Source organism: Oryzias latipes, chromosome 1 (genome assembly GCF_002234675.1).
Source record: "Oryzias latipes chromosome 1, ASM223467v1".
NCBI lineage: Eukaryota > Metazoa > Chordata > Actinopteri > Beloniformes > Adrianichthyidae > Oryzias > Oryzias latipes.
Window position 1 is genome coordinate 3,362,613 of NC_019859.2, and position 20,899 is coordinate 3,383,511.

Sequence of the window (20,899 nt, forward strand, 5' to 3'; positions counted from 1 at the left end):
TATAAAACACAATGTAAGGGGGAATATATCCAAGTATTCATTCATCTTCTGATCCGTTTGTTCCCTTTCTGGGTCATGGCGTTGCTGGAGCCTATCCCGGCCACTTGCAGGCGAAGGCAGGGGACATCCTGGACAGGTCGCCAGTCTGTCGCAGGGCCGGGGAACATATTGTTGCCTTAAATCAATCTCACTAAGAATTAAAGCCTTAGTCACATGAGCCCGTACATAGGCTGCAGGTCTTTTGGGGTTATCCGGCTCAGTGGAGCGACCGCATCTTAAGGTGAGCGCAGGTGGGTTTTGCGGTTCTCTTGAGGTTCGTACAGCCACGTCGAGGGACGTCACAAAAATGGAACGCACCATTGTTGTAGTTGTGGCAAATGTATTGGGAAATATTCATTAGGCTCATGGAAGTTGCACGCACTTCTGATGTACATGTGATGACGGTGTCCTTAGGCCGCACTCTAGTCGTCAGTAAGGTGCGAGTACTGGCTCCCTACTTAGCACTCGCAAATGCTGCACACATGAGGTGTACACAGGATACACAAGGAACACAAACTACATTGTCTAGTTTCCTCATTTCTAACAGTCAGGCAGCACATAAGGAGGCCAGCCCCCACCAGTAAGGGCAGTCGTGACTAAAGTTAAGGAAGTACTGATAAAAAAAACCTGCTGCAACATGTAACCAAATCAGTGTTTTGTCACAGTAATTTTTTGTGTGGACTGCATGACAGCTAGTACTTTTATGAATAGTTCAAAGATCCAGATATGACATAGAAAACACAGCTTTTGTCACCATTTTAAGCTCCAGTTCTTATCAGAAAATCATCAGTTTCTTTCCTGCCCTGAAAAGAAGAGGAAATGAGCGCACTTTTCCCCACTGAAACTCAAAAGAGAGTGCAAAAATATGTGTGAAAAATCACAAATACGCCAAGATTGACAAAAAACAGAAGTATGTTGTTGTATTTTTTTCATATTAGCTCCAAAAATAAGGACGTCTCCACACTAAATGGTTTCTGTTTTCCTTCGCTGCTCGACTCGGTTTCATTTCTGCTTTGGGGAAACGTGGTGGCAGCTGGCACGGCTGCAGGTCACATCCCAAACGTTTTGTAGGCGGCGTGGACGACTGGAGCCATATGGCCCAGAGCATCACGTGACACGCCACTGTTGGATTAGCCACACACACAGATAAACTCCCGGCTCTAAAGCCTGTCTGCTGTTCAAAATAACTACAGCAAAGCTTCACACAAACGCGCCAGGCTTGGCTGCTGAGAGCAGTTCTCTGATTGGGTTATTTAGATTTCTGCTCAACCCTTCTGATTCGTTCTAAACGGTCAGGTAGCTGGAAGTCTCTGCTTGGATCAGTCCAGCTTGTTAGGGTGAAGTCTGTGCTGCCGCCTCGTCTGTCCGTCTACAATGAGTTATGTCCAAAGCTGCCAGACTAATCCCCCAAACCCGGCAGCCTGTATGTTCAACCATGAGACTCATTTTCAGGTACAAGTGTTTTTTTCCCCATTATCTGTGTACTAGAAAGACGAATTCTCAAAAAGATCTGATCTAATCCACATCTTTTCTATGCACAAAAAACCTTCAAAGTTATCCGTCTAATTTAGAGTTATTTTTAAATGACCTGTGCGTATTTAAATTATTGCAAAGCTTTGGTGCAATTTTAATAAAGCTCTACCTCCCTTACAGGTATGCTGGGTTTTTACGTGACCCTACAAACTATTATAGTTGGACCTTTACTGTGAACCAAGAGCTAAATAGCCCGCCTTCTTCTCAGCCAATCACACTCATGTTTTGCCTTTAAACGGGTTGCGGTGTCTGGTCTGGTCTCCAACCGCCATCAGTGTCTAGAGTTTATCCATCTGTGGCCTAAGTTCATCCCAAACACGCAAAAACATTATTGGCTTTTCTGTGACACAAATAAATCACATTCCTAAAATCTCTCCACATTGAAATATAGATAACAAAACAATGAATTAAATAGATTGTTTAAATTCTGATTTTTTTTTTTACTCCTGTCAGTATCAAGTTGGGATGGTTTTGTGAGGAAGTGCTTCAGGTCAAACAAATATACTCACACATGTTAAGACAAATGATTGATTTAGAAGAAAGTGTCTGTAACTGTCGGAGAAAATCTCAGAATCTGTTTGGCCCTGAGAGTAAAACCCGGCTGGGCCACATTTAGCAACAACTCTAATCTGCTGTTAGTGGCACTGAAACTTTCACGGCTCTCTGGGGAAATTTTAGAGCAACAACTATCAAACTACCGCCACAATATCTGACTGTTCTTTTTCGGGGAATGCTGGGATGCCTTCACAGCAGGTGTGATGGGAAACGCCTCTTCAAAAATGCTAACATTTGGTTTATCAGTCCAAGGAGCCTTTTTTTGTCTAAAATCTGCAACAACAAAAAAAAAAACAGGGAGCATCGATGCTCGTTAGATTCATTTACGTTAGCAATTGGGAGACATCTTAATTGCCATTTAAGAAAAAAAACAAAATGTGAGCATGAGTCTGAATTGCATTAAATCAAGGGGCCCAGACAATCTAGTCTTTTAGGGGTTGGGAAATGGTGAGGAACCATAGACACAGCCTTGGACTGTTCATCACAGGTCATGTTGCTTGAGGTGTTGAATAAACTTTATTGACCCTCCTCAAATGACAAAAAGCTTCGGGTTAGACTGAGGGAAGGTCGTCATAATGAAGAGTCCATCACATCCCACTCAGTGGCCATGACAAAAACATGAGATAAATGCCGTCTGGGCTCAGGATTAACGTTCCAAACTACTTTGCTTGTTGTGACACAGCTGAGTTTTTCACTGCGCTGCAGCTCCTAAACTACAGTCCAAAAAACAAAAAACGCATATTTTTTTAGGTCAAATTATTCCTGTTTTCTTCAATCACTTTCAATTTGGCATTAGAAATCAACGATACATCATAAACGTCCCCCCCCCCCCCCCCAAAAAAAACTCAAACTTTAGGGCTAAACTAAACTAAATAGAAATCAATAATAACTGATGTTTATAATAGAAACCAGCTTAGGAGGCCAGACTGTGTTTGTGTCGTTAAAACAGGAACGTTTTCACAATTCTTTAAATATGTATCACCACGTTTTCTTTCTCACATAAACCACGGGGAATTTGCTATGTGTGAAATTTAGTAAATGCTTTAAATGTTGTCATCATAAAGGAAAGTCTTCCTCCGCTCCAACATGACCCGTTTTCCTGTTCAAAAAACTTCAGAATGACCTCCATCTCCCAAACAAACAGCGTCCGTGACATCCTGACATCACAGGACGTCCGATTTCACGTGCACCACAGCTAGAAATCAAACCATCTCTGTTGCACTGCAGCAAGACAACAGTTTATGAGCATTTCAGCAGCAGCAGCAGGTAAGTTAAAAGGACGGTCAGTCCCTCATCACCTGAGAATTACCAAAACGTCAGTCTTTCCTTGTGACCTTGAGCTGTGCCTGTGCGTGCATGCATGTGTTTTTGTGGTCACTGTGGCAACAGTTACCAAGCAGCACGGCGAGCTCCACTGAGCCCCGTGCCGCGCGTGCTGACGATGTGGCGCAGTGATCATGGCGTGCTGCCTTCTGACGCAGCCAGATGGGAAGAAATGAAAAGTCTATCATTTTTGTTCGCTCCCTAAAACACAAGTTTATTTCTATTTTTTTGAAGACCTGCAAAACAGTTCCTCCTAGCAGACACATCAGGATGTACAAAACACAAAGTAGTCGTTGAGAAACACTATAAAAGGTCTTTAAAATAGGGATTATGGGAAAGGAAGTTAAGGTCACTAATTCCTCTAAAATGACTCCCAACTTCCTCAAAGTGATTTGATCAAGTTCCACTTTTTAACGTGCAAATATAGAAAAGGTAAACAGCTTTTAGGTCAACCTATTCAAACCTGTTTTTGTATTGAAATATTGACAATAGTGGAACTTAAGTGTCAAAAAGGTCCATTTCTAAGACCCCTGAGATTCATTTTTATAACTTTGCACTGTTAAAAAAAGGTGTAATAATAACAATATCAAGATTATACCTTTCTTTTAAACTTGGAGGAGGAATTTGCGATTTTCTATCAACTAGATATACCTTGATGTACTAAAGTGTTTGTTGTTGTACTTCATTTTTTTCAGTCCCACTCCCATCGTCGTTTAAAAGTGGTCCCAGTGGACTTTTATTTAGGATTTTGCCATTTTCAGGCAAAATCAAAAAACCTTTTCTAGAACATAGTTTCTGCAGAGCGGCAGGAGTTCGTGTTGCCTCCGTTGATATCCCATCATCCCTTTGTTTACAGTCTCTCCCGCTAGCTTACATCCCCTCAAATCGGACATCCCTTCAAGCTAACATTAGCGGTGCAACAGAATTGGAGCTATCCGGCCGAGCAGTTCAGGTCACAAAACAAAGACGTTCATGGATTTGTGTATCCGCCAGAGGATGCATCAGAATGGAGCGGAGCAGGAAGACTCTAGCTCCGCCCATTTCACTTTCTACGTCACAATGGAGAGCTTTCTCAAACGGTACTTTTTCATCTGCTCCTAATTCATCGTGATTTAGAAACTCGTCCTGTCCAGAGCTCACAGGAAAATCTCTAAAGAACTCCTGCTGCTCTGCAGAAACGATGTCCTAGAAAACGACACAAGTGTTTCATTTGGGCTTTAAAATGGCAACATCGTAATTAAAGGAAGACTTTGAAAATGGATCCAAAGATGATTAAAATATCGACTCACGTGACAGAAATGTTAACTTTACTTACTGATTCAAAACTAACTTTTTTTAAGCACCTGAATAAAAATCCAAATGACAACCATCCCTAATTTTAACTTAAATAAGCAGATTGTTCTTCGTTTCATCTATTAGCCGTTTGCTAAATTCATAAAGTGCATTGAAGTAGTGTTAGAAATAAATGCCACTTAAATACTAATAGAACCTTATGGGTAAAGCATATTTAAGCTTCATTGTTTCATTACACTTAAAAATATTTTTTTGTGGAAACCCAACAACACTAAGTGTTTAAAAAACTGCTTCTTCGTTTACCAAAATAAAAGCACTTGGCGTTTGCTTGGGTAAGTGAGAGACGGTTGCCGTTGTTGATACTTTGATGATGAAATAAAATGCGTTTTATTTTATCCGTTTGAAAAGTGTATTAGAATACAGACGACATTTTTTCAGAGTCACACTCTTTATGAAACTGTGATATATTGTCTCTGTAACAGTTTCGAGATAAATCGTATTGTAAAACAGATCGTATACGGCATCTTTTCACCTTTTTCTTTTGCAGATTAAAGATCCATTACATAGCATTAAAGCATTGCCTCCTGCTGCTGTGAACAACAGTTTGTATTTTCTGTTTTCTGGTTAAATGTCTTCTGTCCAGAGTTAAAGTCAATCAGCTGAGTTTAAAAATAACCAAAACCTTTTCTGTTTATTCTCAGAGTTTAATATTTGTATTAATGTCTGAATAGAATCCTGTAAATGGCATTGACTGCCGCTGGAGTAAAAATGATGAACAGCTGTTGTTTTAAATGTCAGCGTAAACCATAAAGACTTCCTCTGGAGACCTGAGCCTTTTGTAGAAACGGGAAAGCTGCTCCAATTTCACTGTGAGTTGAGTTTGAACTGTAAGGACATGAAAATGATTTTAGGCAGGTAGCCTGTTTATTACACCTAATAAAGTGGGGCTGTGACTTTATCTGTGAAACCGTCACACCTGAGAGTGACATTTGGCTCTTTATCTCCTAAATATAGGAGGATCACTCATTGACTTAAATTAAAATAGTTGCTTTTTTTGTTTGTTTTGCTGTTCTGTGCGTTTACTCAAAAGTCCTAAGATGAAGAACTTTTATTGTATTTCCTAAATTTCATCATATGTGTACTTGTGTGCTTGTTTCCTGCTCAAAAAGTCATATTATTAAAAAATAAAATATTAAATAAAAAATGTTTTAAGTGTGTTTTTATTAGAATATTTAATAAACCTAAATGATTCATTATTAATAAAAAATCCTGAGCTCTGTTTTCTCTATAAAGCTCACATGTATCCATCAGACAATGTTGATGGAGTTTCAGATCAGCATTTTTATGAAGTCAGGAAGGTCAGATCCGTGGAGATCCTCCAACCTGCAGCTTCTTTCTGCTGGATCTCCTGAAACTCCAACAGTTTCAGACCCATCCATCCATGAAGCGCTGTTCACTCACCGGCATCATGTTGCCTCCTCCCTGCCGCATCCAGACTGCAGCTAAAGTCATCAACAGCCTCCGCCGTTAGATGTCCGCCTCAGAGCCTTGAGGGATTTTTTTTTCCCTCCGTAGATTATTTCACCTCCTGACCGACCTGTTGCAGAGATACATACAGCCGGCGGCCCTTCGCCGCTCCGCTGCCCGGTACTGGAGGGGGGGTAAAACCCGCAGAGCGTCCCGGACGGAAGCTCCGAGTGGAGCAGAGACACTGAAATTATGATTCTATAGATAAACAGAGCAGAAACACAAAGAGGGAGCTGCTCCCCGCTGTGCTGTAATCCCGTACAGCATCCGCCAGCGGAGTGAGCGCGTGCCCGGACCGTTACAAGACCGCGCTCGAGAGAGGCTGCACAACATCCGGTGCATTACTTCAAAACAAGAGCATGAAAACAAGAGTCGTTGTCAACGACAATTCCGAAAGTATATATTTTTTTATTTTTTGAATGTTCCAAGTTTTACCTGCCTGACTGTAACAAATCATATTAACACTCGTTTTACTGTTTTTGATATTTTTTGTTGATTTATTTTCCTTATGCGTAATAGCTCATACTCTAGTGCTGTTACATGTCATGTTATAAATAATTTGATTCATGTCATAATTTGTGTTTGACAATACGATTCAAAGTTGTTGTTGGTTCATTTTTTAACAATCCAATTCACTGACCTAAAATCGATCGAAGACATCTTTAGCCTAAACTTCAACCAGTGTGACTAAATACCTGGAACTAAACATTGCCAGAGACATTTTCCAGATTCCTTGTATTTCTTGCAAAATAATCAAATTGAATATGTGTTCAAACACATAAATTAATATGAATTAATGACAAATCTATTCACCTTTTAGCCTGATTTAAAATTATTTGATTTTCACAAACAACAAATAAAATAGTTCGACATAACAAACATAAAGACAACAATAAAGCGCATGGAAAAGGAGTGGGTAGTAGAAAACGTACTTATTCCCACCCCCAATTTCAGATTGAAGCTTAAAAAATCTCTTGCTTGTTGTCTATAAGTTTTGCCTTTTTTTCTCTTAAAAACAAAACAACTTTGTGCCTTTATTTTGAAATCGGAAGTACTATGTTTGACTTCCTGAAAGTGACGCTGAGGGGCGAAATAAACACACGTGGAAAATGAAGCTCCGACTTCGACTTTAAGCACTGTTCCACGTCAGGTAGGATTAACGTAATGTCTCTCACAGAATGCTACAGTTTAATGTGTTAAAAATAATAATAATAAAGACGTTTGTGCTCTGTGTCATTTTAAAGGGCTTAAACAAGCTAGCATCGCCGGTGGTATATGGTTAGCTAGCTTCATGGTGGAATCGACAAAATTAAACGTTGGGGAGAGTTGGGGATATAGGCATAGGTTTTTTCTTCCTTGTGTTGAAAGTCTTACGTAGTTTGTTTCCTTTGAAGTTTACCGTCCCAATCAATAGCAATTCATGTATATATGTCGGTGAGTTTCCTAGTTCCTTCGATCTTATTATATCATGGATGAATTTGTGTTTATATGGGACTCAGATATTGAAATAATATAAGGAGCTCCTCCTGGCTGGATGCAGGTGATGCCTTAATTCTAATCCTGAGGAGGTTTGAAAGGCCTGCATGTAGTTTAAAACCCCATTGATTGCTCTGCTCAAATAGACCAACAGTAAGCACCACCAGGTTCTACAACCCAGTGTTTTTCAACCAGTGTGCCGCGGCACACTAGTGTGCCGTGGGAAATTGCCCTCATTAACTGATCTAAAAACATTTCCCATCTCCAGGATTTTAGCTCTCTGTTCATCCAAACAGGCCCTGATAAAACACTGAGGAGTTAGGAATATAAAAGATCGTAAAATACCTTTTCTTTGCGTTTATTTTATTTTATTAAAGACATTTTGATAAGAATGACGTACCGCGATTCAGCTGCACCTTCGGCTGTATTTTGGAAAAGTCCCGTGTTGGGGGGGTTAATCACATGTCATCGGTCTGACCAATCAGAAGTGGTTAAAGTCTTCACTTCCTTGTCCCGATTTAGCTCGTAAAGTCGCTCAGTTCTAACAGAAATACCAGCTAAAGCTGGTATTAGCGGTGTAGCTTTCCACAGAATCCGGTATCAGACCGTGGAACAAGTGAACAAAACAACGAAGCTCCGAAAACCGATCTTCGGCCGTTTTATGCACTATATTTCCCATGATGCATTGGGTTGTGAGAGTGACAGCGCAAAAGGAGATCTGTTGTTAAACGTCTTGAAACTAACGAACACACATCAAACTGTTTTTAAATCTTCTAACTTAACTTTTATTGCATCTTTTAGAAAAAAACAGCTGCAGTTTCCAGCTTTTTCGGTAACAATTATCTCAAAAATGCATGTGAGATTGTGCAGGGGCTGTAGATCAATACAGACTATGAGTTTCTCCTTTTTTTAATTTTTGGATGCTGGTGTGCCGCGGGATTTTTTTTTAAGGTTAAAGTGTGCCGTGGCTCAGAAAAGGTTGAAAAACACTGCTATAACCAATGCATCAGTTAATTTCTACATTACTTATTTTTTCTAGCACGTCCTGTTTTAAATGTTGTTAAGAAACAAAAAACACGAGTAAAATCAAGATTTTATTCATGTATTTTAAATAAATTAAATTATTAGTTGTTTTTTAAAATCTTGTAAACAGGCTTAAAACTGCCGCCTGGTTACCAAACTATCACTGGACTATTATTATTATTATTATTATTATTATTATTATTATCATTATTATTATTATTATCATTATTATTAATTGTCCAAAGGTGTGCATGGGTGTGTGATTGTGTCACTCTGACAGACTGGCAACCTTTCTCCTGCTTTCGCCCACAAGGGGCTGGGATAGGCTCCAGCAGCCCTGTTACCCCAAAACGGTCGAGAACATTAATGGAGAAAAAAATTACTATTTTTTTTGTTATTATTATTATTATTAATATTATAGGCAATTTCAAACATATTTATTATGATCATAAACATAATCCACCCTCAAAAGCTCGTAATTTTGACCTAGAAGCTAAAGTCGGCGACCCACAAGCTTCCTGCTCCGCTCCATTCTGGTGCTTCATCTTTTAGACAAATTGATCCGTGAACGTCCCTGTTTTCCTCGTCTGAGCTGCATCCTGGACCTAAACTGTACGGCTGGATGGCTCTGTTATTGCTCGCCATTTTTGTTAGGTTAGGGTTGTGAAGGGATGTAAGCTAGCAGGAGAGAGTGTAAACAGGTGGATGATGGGAAGTGGGAGTGGGCTTACTCCACTGCAGCAATCCCACCCTCGACTCGGAGGTGAATTTCCACTGAAGTCCTGCTGCTCTGCAGAAACTATGTCCTAGAAAACGACCCCGTGTTTTCTTTTTTTTAAATTTAGGCTAAAGTCTGTACAGTCATACTGAAAAGACCAGTGGGAACGCTTTGAAAGCGGATCAAAAGAGGATCCTAGTGGAACTAATTTGACTGAATACTGTCAGAAATAAAACACAGATTAAAACTTTGTTTTTTATGTTCTGCAGTTTTGTCAGGATTCTTTAAAACGACTTAACAGAAAATGGGAGACAAAGTGAAAAAGAAGACGATTGTGGCGAGCAGCGAGGATGAAGACTCTGACGTGGAGAAGAACTTTGCCCTCCTGACACGCAGACAAGGAGGGCAAGGAGGGATTGAGGAGGGTGACCATCGTGCCGAGGAAGAGGAGGAAGACGGTGCAGAAGAAGTTGGAGACGCGAAGGAATCAGAAAGTGAAGAAGAGGAGGACGATGGAGTCGACAAAAGTAGAATCGGTAAATCCTTTGAGGAGGACCTGAGTGACGACGATGACAGTCCAGATGGCAGTGATGATGATGATGATGAAGATGATGATGACGATCGTGATGGGGGTGGCAGCAGTGAGATCCGGACAAAAGAAGACGTCAGAAAGGGTGAGGTCATTTACAGTTTCAGCTTGTGGCGCCGCTGGCTCACAACAGCGAGAAAAAACGATCAATATGAATGTAGATTTTCATCATTTTTCCCAGTCGTTGATGAGATGGTGATACATGTAAACCTTTTTTTAAACAAAGTAAAAATATAAGTCTTTGCCTCTGGTTTGTCTGCTTTACGGCGCCTCAGTTTATGATTGAGGTCATTGAAGTTTAGAAAGACTTGGTGTTGAAATTCTAAGAGAAACTTTGTTCACAGAACGACTGACTTCAGGTTTTTTTTTCACCATTAGCTTGGAAGATGGAGGGGGACTTTGCTTAAAGTCCCCCTCCGATGAGGGAGGGGGCCTTAGACGTGTACTTGTGGTCTTTTTTCTTACGAAAGAGAACAAATGTACGGTAATAAAAAAATAATTTCATTTTTGCATTTCTAAGTATTTTTCATTTTAAATCGCTGATGTCACAGCGGCCCAGCATTGCACGTGCTCCCTGATCTTCCCCGTCCAGCGTGCACATCATCTCAGGCGCAGCAGAAGAGCAGATGGCACATCGCCGCGCGGCCTGCACGTGTTTTAAGAGCGTCCAAGGCCGGACTTTGTTGTTGTGTCCTCCGCATGTGTGTCGTCTCTCTGACCGAGTTTGAAGGCTTGCTGTCCCACATTAAGCACAGAGGGTAAAAATAAAAACAAGAATAAAATCAGTAAAATCATTATTGCCTCCATGAAAATAAGTTCAGGCTGGCTCCCCGTCACGCAGCGGCTCTCCGTCTGGCCGCCAGCTCGCCTCCCGGGAGCCGGCACAGTGATCGGGTCGCTCCAGCTCCATCCGCCCTGCCACAGACGGTCCAGGGTGTAGCGGGACGACTACTGTTGGACAGTTTGGTTCAGACGGGTACCAAATTGCGTGACGCTGCTGCCAGACCTTGGTGCCACACCCGTCCCTTAAATTTCACCGCTGGACCTCAGACGCCGTCTTAAACATCGACTTAACATAGAAACTGTCCGGCTCTGCCTCGTGAATCGCGTTGGGCGTGAACGCAGCTCCAAGCGTCCGTGTGGCCACACGAATGTGGAAAATTCTGTGCGAATAGTCGCTTCATTTCTGCCGTTTCATTTTGTTTTCTTTTTTTTTTAGTTGCTGCCTAGAAAAACCAGAGGCTTTCTTTTTGTGTTTTTACTTCTCTGATGCAGACAGGAACAGAACTCCAGCTTCTGAGATCTGTTGAAAAAAATGTTTTGCAGACATCACGTTTGGAGCTGAGCTTTACATATTTCCACTCTGCTGAATTGGTGTTTTAACAAAACCAAGCTCAGTGTGGCGATAAAGAGTGTGTGTGTGTGTGTGTTGTACTAAGCTGATAAAGCTGTGACCAAGACTTACTTTTTTCTTTGACAATGTTCTTTATTTTTATTTTTTTAAGGCGTAGATTTCTGTGTTTTTATTTAAACCTCACCTGTTTCAAAGCTGCAGCAAAGAAGATCTCGTGATCAAGCTATTTGTCTTCTCTTAAAACTGTAAATTTACTGTAAATATAAATTTACAAAATGCTGTAATGGATAATCTGTCATTTTTTGGTGAGTTTGTAAAGTAGGTTTAGGTTTATTTACTCTTTTCAACAAAAAATGAATCTCTGGTGCTTAATGTTATCTTAGAAGAAGCCTTTTTTTTGCAATAGTGTATGATAAAGTTGATGAAAGCATAACATTAATGAACAGCATGAACAGATGGAGATGCAGCGGCTTTTTGTCTGAGCTTTTATTGCTGACAAATAAGGAAATTTGATGGTTGCTGTTGCGTCAGTTGGCCACCAGATGTCACTGTTATTTGCTAAATTGAAAGTCTGGAATCTTCTTTATTTCACCCGTATTTTTATTTTCTTGTATTTAGGGAAGTGTCGTAAAAATGGCAAAAGGATTTTTTTATGTCACATTTGGTAAATCAGTTTCAAATCGCACACATTCCGGTTTAGAATAGAGTTGGAACATTACGTCATGGATCAGAAACAACCATTGTCTCTGTCTTTTTTGCTGCGTTGGCTTTTTAAAATCTTGACGTTTGTGATTTTTGGAGAAGCGGGACGTTTTTTTTTTTGCTTTGCTCTATGTGTTCATAAAGGTTTTAAATGAATCATTTTAAATCCATGTTTTAAGTTTTAATATTAAAAGCTTTGGGCTTAATGATTGCATGTTTAGCTGGGCATCACTTTTAAATTCTGTTTATTTCAGCGGCAAGTCTACTTTTAAAAATTTCATTGCTGGTTAACAAAGTTGGAACTCAGGAAAAAAAAAACATGAGAAATATAATAGAAAATTACCCTAAAAAGTTATTTTGAGGATTTTAAGAATTACATCTTGTGTGTTGAACATCCATGCAAACTTTTTCACTGATTTTTTTTATAGCGTGTATACAATTTGTAAATGCAGAAAACAGCATTTATGAAGGGAAAACATGACAAAGCACTTTATAAAAATCTTTTAAGTCTTACTGGACAAAGAAAAGAGAAAACACACATAACACAATTTTAACATCATTTCGGTTGACAATGATGTGGCCCTTCTTTCTTGTCGTTTTATAATTAAATAAATAACTTGGTGCTTTGGTAAGCTGTCAGAATAATTGTTCTAAGTATTTTGTGCTTTAATATTATCGTTTTCCTCTCAACTAAAACCCACCTTCTTCGTTCTCCCACCAGAACTGTCCACCATGTCTTTTGAGGAAATCCTGAAGCTTCAGAACAAGGTGGGAACCAAAGTTTACAACGAGGTCGCCTACGATGGCGGCGGCGGCAAGAGTCAGAAGAGCAGCAAGAAGAAGCGTCTGAACAAGAACAGGTGAAGGAGTTTCTGTGTTTCCATGGAGACGCATTCAAGGGTGGAGATGAGAACCAACCTACCAAAAGGATATTCTTTAATGTGAAGCATTTTGTGGACTGTTTCAGCTTCTTATGGTGTTTTGGTTACAGTGAGTCCGTGTGATTTCAGGCCCATGGAGATCTCGGCCAAGAAGCCGGCACCTTTCCTGCGGCAGGTCGTCCCGATCAAAAAACCAGTAAGTCAGGAGAACTTGTGGAGGTCACTTCATGATCTTCACCAGTTTGAAGTGAGGTTTGTCTCTGCTTTAGGTGGTCAGAGACCCTCGATTCGATGACCTGTCAGGAGAATATAAACCAGAGATTTATGAGCAAACGTACAAGTTCATCAACGACATCAAACACAGAGAAAAGGAGGTGAGGCCGCCGTCTGCCGGCTGAACGTACAGATGCGAGCGTCTGTGCCGCCCGGAGCACAAAGAGGAGTTTGAAGATGTTTGTGTGCAGATCATCCAGAAGAAGCTGAAGAAGACGAAGAAGAACAACCAGAAGGAGAAGCTGCAGTTCCTGCTCAAGAGGCTGGTGAGTGTGGGTGGAGTCCGGCGCCGTTTAGCTGTTCTCCTGAGTGTGGTGCGTTCAAGAATGCGCTACACCCCGCGTCATGAACGTGGATTCAGCCGGCGCTGTTCACAGTGGACTCTTGGATTGTTCTTCTTTTGGTTTTTTACTGTTTACTAGTGCTTTTCCCGCCACCGATGGTGGGATAAAACTTGATGTGAAAAGTCAAAGTGGTGTAAATCTCGCACATTTTTATTTTCACAGCTCTGTTCCTTTAAATTTCGGTCCTGGTGTCATATTAATCCGGCCTGGCACAAGCCGCAGTTATGTATTTCTCCTTGTCTCCATGTCTGCAATGGTTTGTAAATCCGTGTTTTTGATAAGGACGCGACCAACACGTCACTGTCAAATCCGGGTCCCTGATTGGTCACAGTTGCCACCATTGGAGCCCGCGACCAAACTTAAAACTTGAACCGGACGCACGATAACGAACACTCCGCACACACAAGCCCTAAAATCCAGGTCTAAGCGTGTTTGCATCACAGACCTGTAAAAACAATGGAGGAATGGAGGTGTGACGTCACCCCTTTACCCCCGGCTCTCACCAAATGAGGCCAAATCCCTCCCCATTGCTTCCTGAATGGGCGCCGCCATGTTGAAACCAGTCGACAGTAATTGGTCCAAGTTGCTCTGAGTCTTCGTATCCGTGGCAATGGCTGTCGCCAAACAGCATTGAGCATATTGTGAGTCCCCACCTTTTTTCCACGCCTCTGCCTCTTGAACGCTGCGTTTCCCTTGACGTTCTCCGACTCTGACGTTGCCGTGCACGGATGCCCAGGAGCGGTCATGAAATGTGTCCCCTCTGACCCTCCGTAGGAGAACCAGGAGCGAGCGAGACAGAACCGAGAGAAGCAGAGAGAGAGGGAGCTGCAGTTCAAGAGGGAGCAGAGGGAGCGAGCCGACCAGGGAGCCCGCCCGTTCTTCCTCAAGAAATGTAAGATGAAGTGGCTTTCCAACTCTAATTGTGCACATTAACAACATTTTGACACAAACATTTAACTGATATCAATTTGTTTAGACTCGTTTGACCCCCCGTTTCACGCTTTCCACCTGTAATTTATCGGATCCTGTTCTGGTGAGATCAGGAAGGAATTGAAGCCACTAATTGTAACTTTCTTTTATCTTCAGCGGACAAGAAGAAACTTGAACTGGCAGAAAAATACCAGGATTTGAAGAAGAGCGGCAAACTTGACAAGTTTTTGAGCAAAAAGAGGAAGAGGAACGCCGGGAAAGACCGCAAAAAGCTGCCCAAAGAGCTGCAGGGCAAGAAGGCTTCCTGAAGCCCCCACTCAGCAAAAGCGGAGCAGGAAGTTTCAGGGCAGCGGAGGAAGAGGAGCATCCTTTTCCTCTGTCACAGCAGACGGCACCTCAACACCTCGGCCTGCTGGTGGAGCTGTTGGACGTGTTTTACAGCACAGCTGGAGTTTGCCTCCAAATAATCGGTTTGGTGCATTTCCTTTCATAGCAAACTTCAATTCTTCATTTTTTTAAATGTTCAAAACTAATAATTTCTCTTTTTAAACAGAGTTTGAAAACTTTAAACGGTGTAAAAGTTGTAAATATTGAACATGGATTGTTGATCAGATTGCGTTTATTTCCCGTTTAGTTTGTTTGTCGTGTTTTTTGCACAAACTAACAACCAGGAAAGCTGTGTGACAATAAAGACAAAGAATTTCAGTGACTAAAAACTTCTTTACGTTACTTATTTTTTTCTTACTTGCTTTTAAATTTTAGTGAAAAACCTCTCTTTTCGCTCCAAATAATGTTGGTTTTAATAAAAAATCTGCAATTATAAAACAGGAAGCCAACAAATTAAGATTATGGACAAAAGGGTTTGAGTCTGGTGAACAGACTTTGTATACAAAAATAGTTTTAAAATAAACCAAACTAGCAAAAATGCTTTTTTTTTTTTAAAATCACGTTTCAAGAATTGTATTGCTGCTACTACTCAAATAGAGCAGAACGTTAGTTTGGTTAATTTAAATTATAGTTATCAGGATTTAGTTTTTTCTAGATGGCAGAAGAAATCAACAAAATCCAGGTGATTTCCTCAAAAAATGTTAGAAAAAGAACAAAATCAGATGAATGGATTGTTGATCTTTTGATTTGATTTTTCATTTGAAATGTTTTATTTCAATTAATCAAAGCAAGAATAATGTAAAAAAAATCAGCAGTTCTACATTCATGCAAAGACGTATCAAACTTTGGATAATTAGACATAAAATCAGTGGAAGGAAGTGAACTTATAAAATCCAACCCCTGTTCTACTGTAACCATTTTATTACATAATTTATCATCCACTTCATTAAGATTCCTGAAGTATCAAAAAAGCACATGACAAAGATGAATTACTTAATTATGTAAAAATAGACATAACTATTTTAGTAATCAACATAGCAGATCAGTTATCTAAAATATATGCTGATTATTTGGATTAGAAAAATCTTGACTATGATTAAAATAAACACTATATCAGAAAAAATAGACATAACACCATTTCTGAAATCTTTATAGCAAATGCATAATCAAGTATTAAAAGTTAAAAATATATGTAAATTATGTTTCAGTAGAAAAAAAAAGTCATGTATCAATGTCTGGAGCAGGTGAAGTGATATAGTTATAAATCAATCTCTTTAACCATCTTTACTAGAAGAGTCCTTCAATGGAAGTTGAACAGGCTGCTTTCCCAAGGTGCATTTGAAAGAACTGGTCCTCAAACTCACATTTTGGGTTGTTACCACAGTACTGTGACCGTGTGTGGAGGGTTAGCTTTAACCCTTGTGCTATCCTAGGCACTTTACCATTGGGAGTTGGGTCATCTAGACCCACTAGACAATGATTTGTGATCTTCACTGGTGTCCATGGATTACATGAAATCTTTCCACCTTTATCCACCTTTGTCATGACAGGGAGAACACGGCAATGTAAGGGTGGCGGGTCATCTAAGATAGCACAAGGGTTAATGTAATGCAATGCCACTCAGCCACTGCCTACAATTTGCCCATTTCCCCTGTATGTAATTTCAGTCTTTCATGCGTGATTTATGTAATTCATCTGGCATTCTTCGATCTGCGTTGATTTGAGTTTTCTTTGCGTGGTTTGATCGGACTTCTTCAGTGGTTTTAACTTGGTTCATTTCTGATAAATCTGTGAAAATTTCACGTAAAGAAACAACTTTTCTCACTTTTTCCACATATGTTCACAAAAGACCAATTTTCATCTGTGCAACATGGCATAGTGGCTGATTGACAACAGTTTTGTAAATACAGTGAAATGCCCCCTTAAAAACCTTTCTGAAATGACAATGAAATTGAATGTTTTAATGATAAATAATTTTGTTTTGTAGTTACACACCACCTATTTAGTCATATCCCCCTATAACACATCTGATGTTACAGGTGAGACTCTTGACCAAGAGAGATTTAAAAATCCCACCCATTCCCTGAACCCCCAGAGATGTTTTTTGGAAAAGTTTGGACCAAATAAGTGAAGAGAATTTAAACGAACTTAATAAGAAGAAGTCAGGATTCAATTCAAGACGTCACCTGGATACGGTGGCCCTGGAGTGCCAATCACACCGACAAATGACTCAAAGCAAAAAACATTAAAGATTACGACACTTAAAAGTATTTTTTTTAAATAGTTACATTAAACCTTTGCACATTTTTATTATCTATTTATTTCGTTTTTTTCTATTTTGCACATTTCTATTGCACATCCTTTTACCTGCACTGTTCTGTAAATAGCTTTTTAAATTATACTACTACTTTGATGTTTGCATTTATGCTACATTTTCTTTGTTCTTGTTTTTTTTTTTTTTAATTTCATTCTAAGTCTTTTTTTCCATCTGCTGTCAGTTGCTATGGTGACAAACAAATTTCCCACGTGTGGGATCAATAAAGTATTTCTGATTCTGATTTTAAAAAATCACACAAATTTAAAAAAAAATTAAATGAAAATGAACCATTTTCGGAAACGAGTAATTCCCACAACTCAAAATGGAATGTTAAAATTTGAAACACATTGAAAAGGAAGGTACTAAACGCATCACTGATTGGGTGATGTTTGTGTTTATTTAAAACCAATTTTATCCAAACCTATTTTTCCAGGCGACAGGTGACTGAATCAACAGAAATCAATCATGAAATTCACAAACAGAACTTAAAAAGTGACCAAAAATAACATGGAAATTACCAGGGGAAAAAAAAACTACATGCAAAATCTCAGCATCTTCCAAGCATTGTTCAGTTTTCTCAAATTCTTAAATTTTAACTTGATGTGAATTCCAATAAAATAAATTAAAGTCTGTAAAATGAAGATAAATGTGGTTGCAATCTAGTGAGACGTGAGGATAAAACTTAGTATTCCTGGACAAAACTTATGCTGTGATTAGATTTGCTGCCACAAAGCATCCAAGCTCTCTTTCCATCTGCCCCCCCCCCCCCCCCCCCCCGAGGTCCTTAAAAGTCAATTAGCAGTATTTAATAAGAACATGGGGGCAAATACTTCTCTCTCCGCTGGCTGAATCCCGTTCCACTGCTCTTTGACAGGTGGCATTCATCCCATCAGAGTGCAGCTTGCCCCAAAGCCCCTGCAGCACAAACAAAACAAAAAAAAACCCGTGACAGAGCTGGGGGCCCTCCAACAATTGCAGCACGGGGTGAGGGGGTGGATGCAATAATACAGGCCTTATATTCATGATCTAATACACCCTCTATAGCCCCACATCACTCCCCAAACCTCCCATCAGCCCCCATCTTTTCTTTATTGTGGTCTAGTTGTTGTGGACGTTTGAAAGGACTTGGTGTGTGTGTGTGTGTGTGTGTGTGTGGGTGTGTGTGTGTGTGTGTGTGTGTGTGTGTGTGTGTGTGTGTGTGTGTGTGTGTGTGGATGCAGGCTTGTGTGCAGCTAGCCTCTTCAGATAGAACCACCAGAGTCATTTTTGATCAGAATCTGATATTAAAACATCCATTTTTGAGCAGAAAAGGTTTAATCATCTACAAAACCACCACGCCGCTGTCACTCATGTCGTCCGTGCTGCAGCTTTTCACAGCCTTCATGCCTCCTTCCCCTCATTGCAGGCCGTGTTGCAATAATGGAGCTTGTGGTAAAAAGCAGGTCAGAACCAGAAAAGCCTCAAAGCTGAGCTGCACCAACGTTTGACCGGATCAGAATGGGATTTCATTTTGCATCGGAGTGGCTGTTCCGTGTTTTCCTTTGAATTGAGTTTAAGTCGTTTTTATTGGTTTGTAAACCTCTCCAAGGTCTTGGTCAAGCCCTTTTCCCCATTTTCAACCCCTATGAGCCCACCCCCCAGAATCCTCAGGTCTTCTGGATGAGGCTTTTTGAATTAATCTAAAATAAGACGCTAAAAATGAGTTTTATTTTTCCTGTATTTCTGAATGCCTGAGACCAGACCTCCATGCTTTAACAGTTTGTTAAATTTACTACCAACATCATTATTATTAGAAATCTTTACGTTTGTTGTACTGTTAGTTACTTTTTTTAAACTAGAACTTTTTTTTCACGTTTTTGTTTTGAAGCTTGGTTTATTTATGGTAGTTCACTTTGAAATAATTTTTTTTTATTTAAAAAAAAGCAAAAAACGACTTTAAATATGACAAAACTGTAATGCTACATAATGTGAGTTCTTTAGAATATGGCGTATGGAGTAATTTTTGTGCCAGTATTCCAAGCGCAAAACTCACTGTTTTGAGTGTAAAATTGTAAAAAAAAAAAAAAGTGTGCTCAAAAGCAGAAACTTACATACAATGCGTACAAACAAAAGAATAGTACTCTTGAAACTTAAAATTTAAACAATTTTTCACTCGAGAGAAATTCTCCCTCCCCTGTGCTCAAAACAGAGCAAATGTGTCCCTAAAGCCAGCCAATCACAGACATGAAGGTCGATGCTGATTGGTCGGAAATACTTCCAATCAGCTCGTAGACTGGATCAGGTTTGTGTGGGATTGGAAGACTTTGTCACTACCAAATCTGAGTCCCTGCTTGGTCAAAGTTTGACCTGGTTTATCTTTCAGCACACGCTCAATGGGCGTGTTTTTGTACGTAGAGATCAAAACAGTTAGAGAAACGTTTGTAGCAATAATGTAAGAGTTTTGAAGGTGGAAGCCCAAAACGGGCATTTAAGCACTAAGCGGTCGCTTTAACCCTTGTGCTATCCTAGGCACTTTAACATTGGGAGTTGGGTCATCTAGACCCACTAGACAGTGCGCTGAACCAATGCTTTATCTCATCGTAGTCGACTCTAAAGCCGTCTGTTTTCTTCTGGAAGGGATTCCGATTACATCTCTGTGAGAGAATGAGATGTAGAAATGGAAATTTCAGGCACAAACTTTTCTCCTGGGTCAGGCTTTGAGACTTCACACAGGATGGGTCACTGAGGGAGCCTGGAATCAAGAACCTCATTGTTCTTGCCTTAATGAACTTTGACAAACTGCCCTCCCACTCCTGTTCCTCCCCAGGTGAACACACCCTCCGCGGTTTTCCTTCCCCCTGTTTCTTCTTTTAATAACGAATTTCTTGTCGGCATCAAACCCAAATTTCTGTTCTCATTTCGATTCATGGCTACTTGAGTTGTTCCCTCCAGAACCCTGAATAGTCAGACAATAGCTTGTTGCGGCACGGTGGATCTAATGTGAAGAAAAGATCTGGGAGTAGTGATGATGGCTTCCATACAACCATCTGTTCGCTCGGACCCCTGCCTACAATGTGAGAGGGATAATTGAGTGTTATGCAGAGAGGAGAACAGATCCCTCCGCTGCTAATTTGTATTCTTTACAAAGAACCAGGGGTTTCACACCACATCTGCCCCTCAGCTCCTTTCACACTACCATCAATTACCACACTCAATTAAGCCCTCATAATCCTTTTATCTACACACACAAGGGCTTCATCCAGCGCCACGCCTGCCATCAAGAAGGAGCAACAAATGAGACTTTAGTGACTGTTTTTATTTGGAAGATGGAGAGGAAACAATGCGGAGAGACGGCAGTGAGAGTCCTTCAACACTTTGGAAGAAAAGCGGATGGCTAAATAGCTGAGTCCAACTGCAGCTGGCAGTGAGCACGAGCTCCTTGGTGTGTTTGTCAGCCATTGTTCTTGAAATAATGAACTGGCTTTTCACGAGAGTGCAGGGATTAAGGAGAGGAATGAATGAAGTGGCAGTCAGTCCGGCACATGCGGCAGGAGAGGATCTGTGTGACCAGGAGCTGTGAAAACCGACCGAATGGAAGCAGGAAGCAATGCTGGAGCCAAGATGGCGGTTCAGAGCACTTCTTTCTAAAGGGGCAG

The 20,899-nt window shown here is 40.4% G+C and overlaps 2 protein-coding genes across 3 annotated transcripts in view; one reads left to right on the forward strand and one right to left on the reverse strand.

Annotated features, from left to right (window-relative positions):
* Positions 1-6,578, reverse strand: part of LOC101168840 (apoptosis-stimulating of p53 protein 2) — a 29,029-nt gene extending 22,451 nt beyond the window's left edge. For both annotated transcript variants that reach the window (XM_023954275.1, XM_023954269.1), the window contains exon 1: positions 6,205-6,578. In XM_023954275.1, coding sequence (XP_023810043.1) covers positions 6,205-6,255 — 51 coding nt within the window. In that variant the 5' untranslated portion in view covers positions 6,256-6,578. The remainder of the gene's footprint in view (positions 1-6,204) is intronic.
* Positions 6,579-7,316: 738 nt separating this feature from the next.
* On the forward strand, positions 7,317-15,279 carry rrp36 (ribosomal RNA processing 36). Its single transcript, XM_004065525.4, has 8 exons — positions 7,317-7,420; positions 9,757-10,161; positions 12,854-12,992; positions 13,143-13,209; positions 13,283-13,387; positions 13,478-13,552; positions 14,405-14,522; positions 14,717-15,279. The coding sequence occupies exons 2-8, from the start codon at positions 9,792-9,794 to the stop codon at positions 14,866-14,868; spliced, it is 1,026 nt and encodes a 341-aa protein (XP_004065573.1). The 5' UTR covers positions 7,317-7,420; positions 9,757-9,791; the 3' UTR covers positions 14,869-15,279.
* Positions 15,280-20,899: the final 5,620 nt, after the last annotated feature.

Bases quoted from the DNA above. Each gene is read 5' to 3' on its own strand.
- rrp36 (XM_004065525.4), top strand. From the start codon at position 9,792: ATGGGAGACAAAGTGAAAAAGAAGACGATTGTGGCGAGCAGCGAGGAT. The intron at 12,993-13,142 runs GTGAAGGAGTTT...GTGTGATTTCAG, and splicing joins AAGCGTCTGAACAAGAACAG to GCCCATGGAGATCTCGGCCA. The intron at 13,388-13,477 runs GTGAGGCCGCCG...GTTTGTGTGCAG, and splicing joins TCAAACACAGAGAAAAGGAG to ATCATCCAGAAGAAGCTGAA.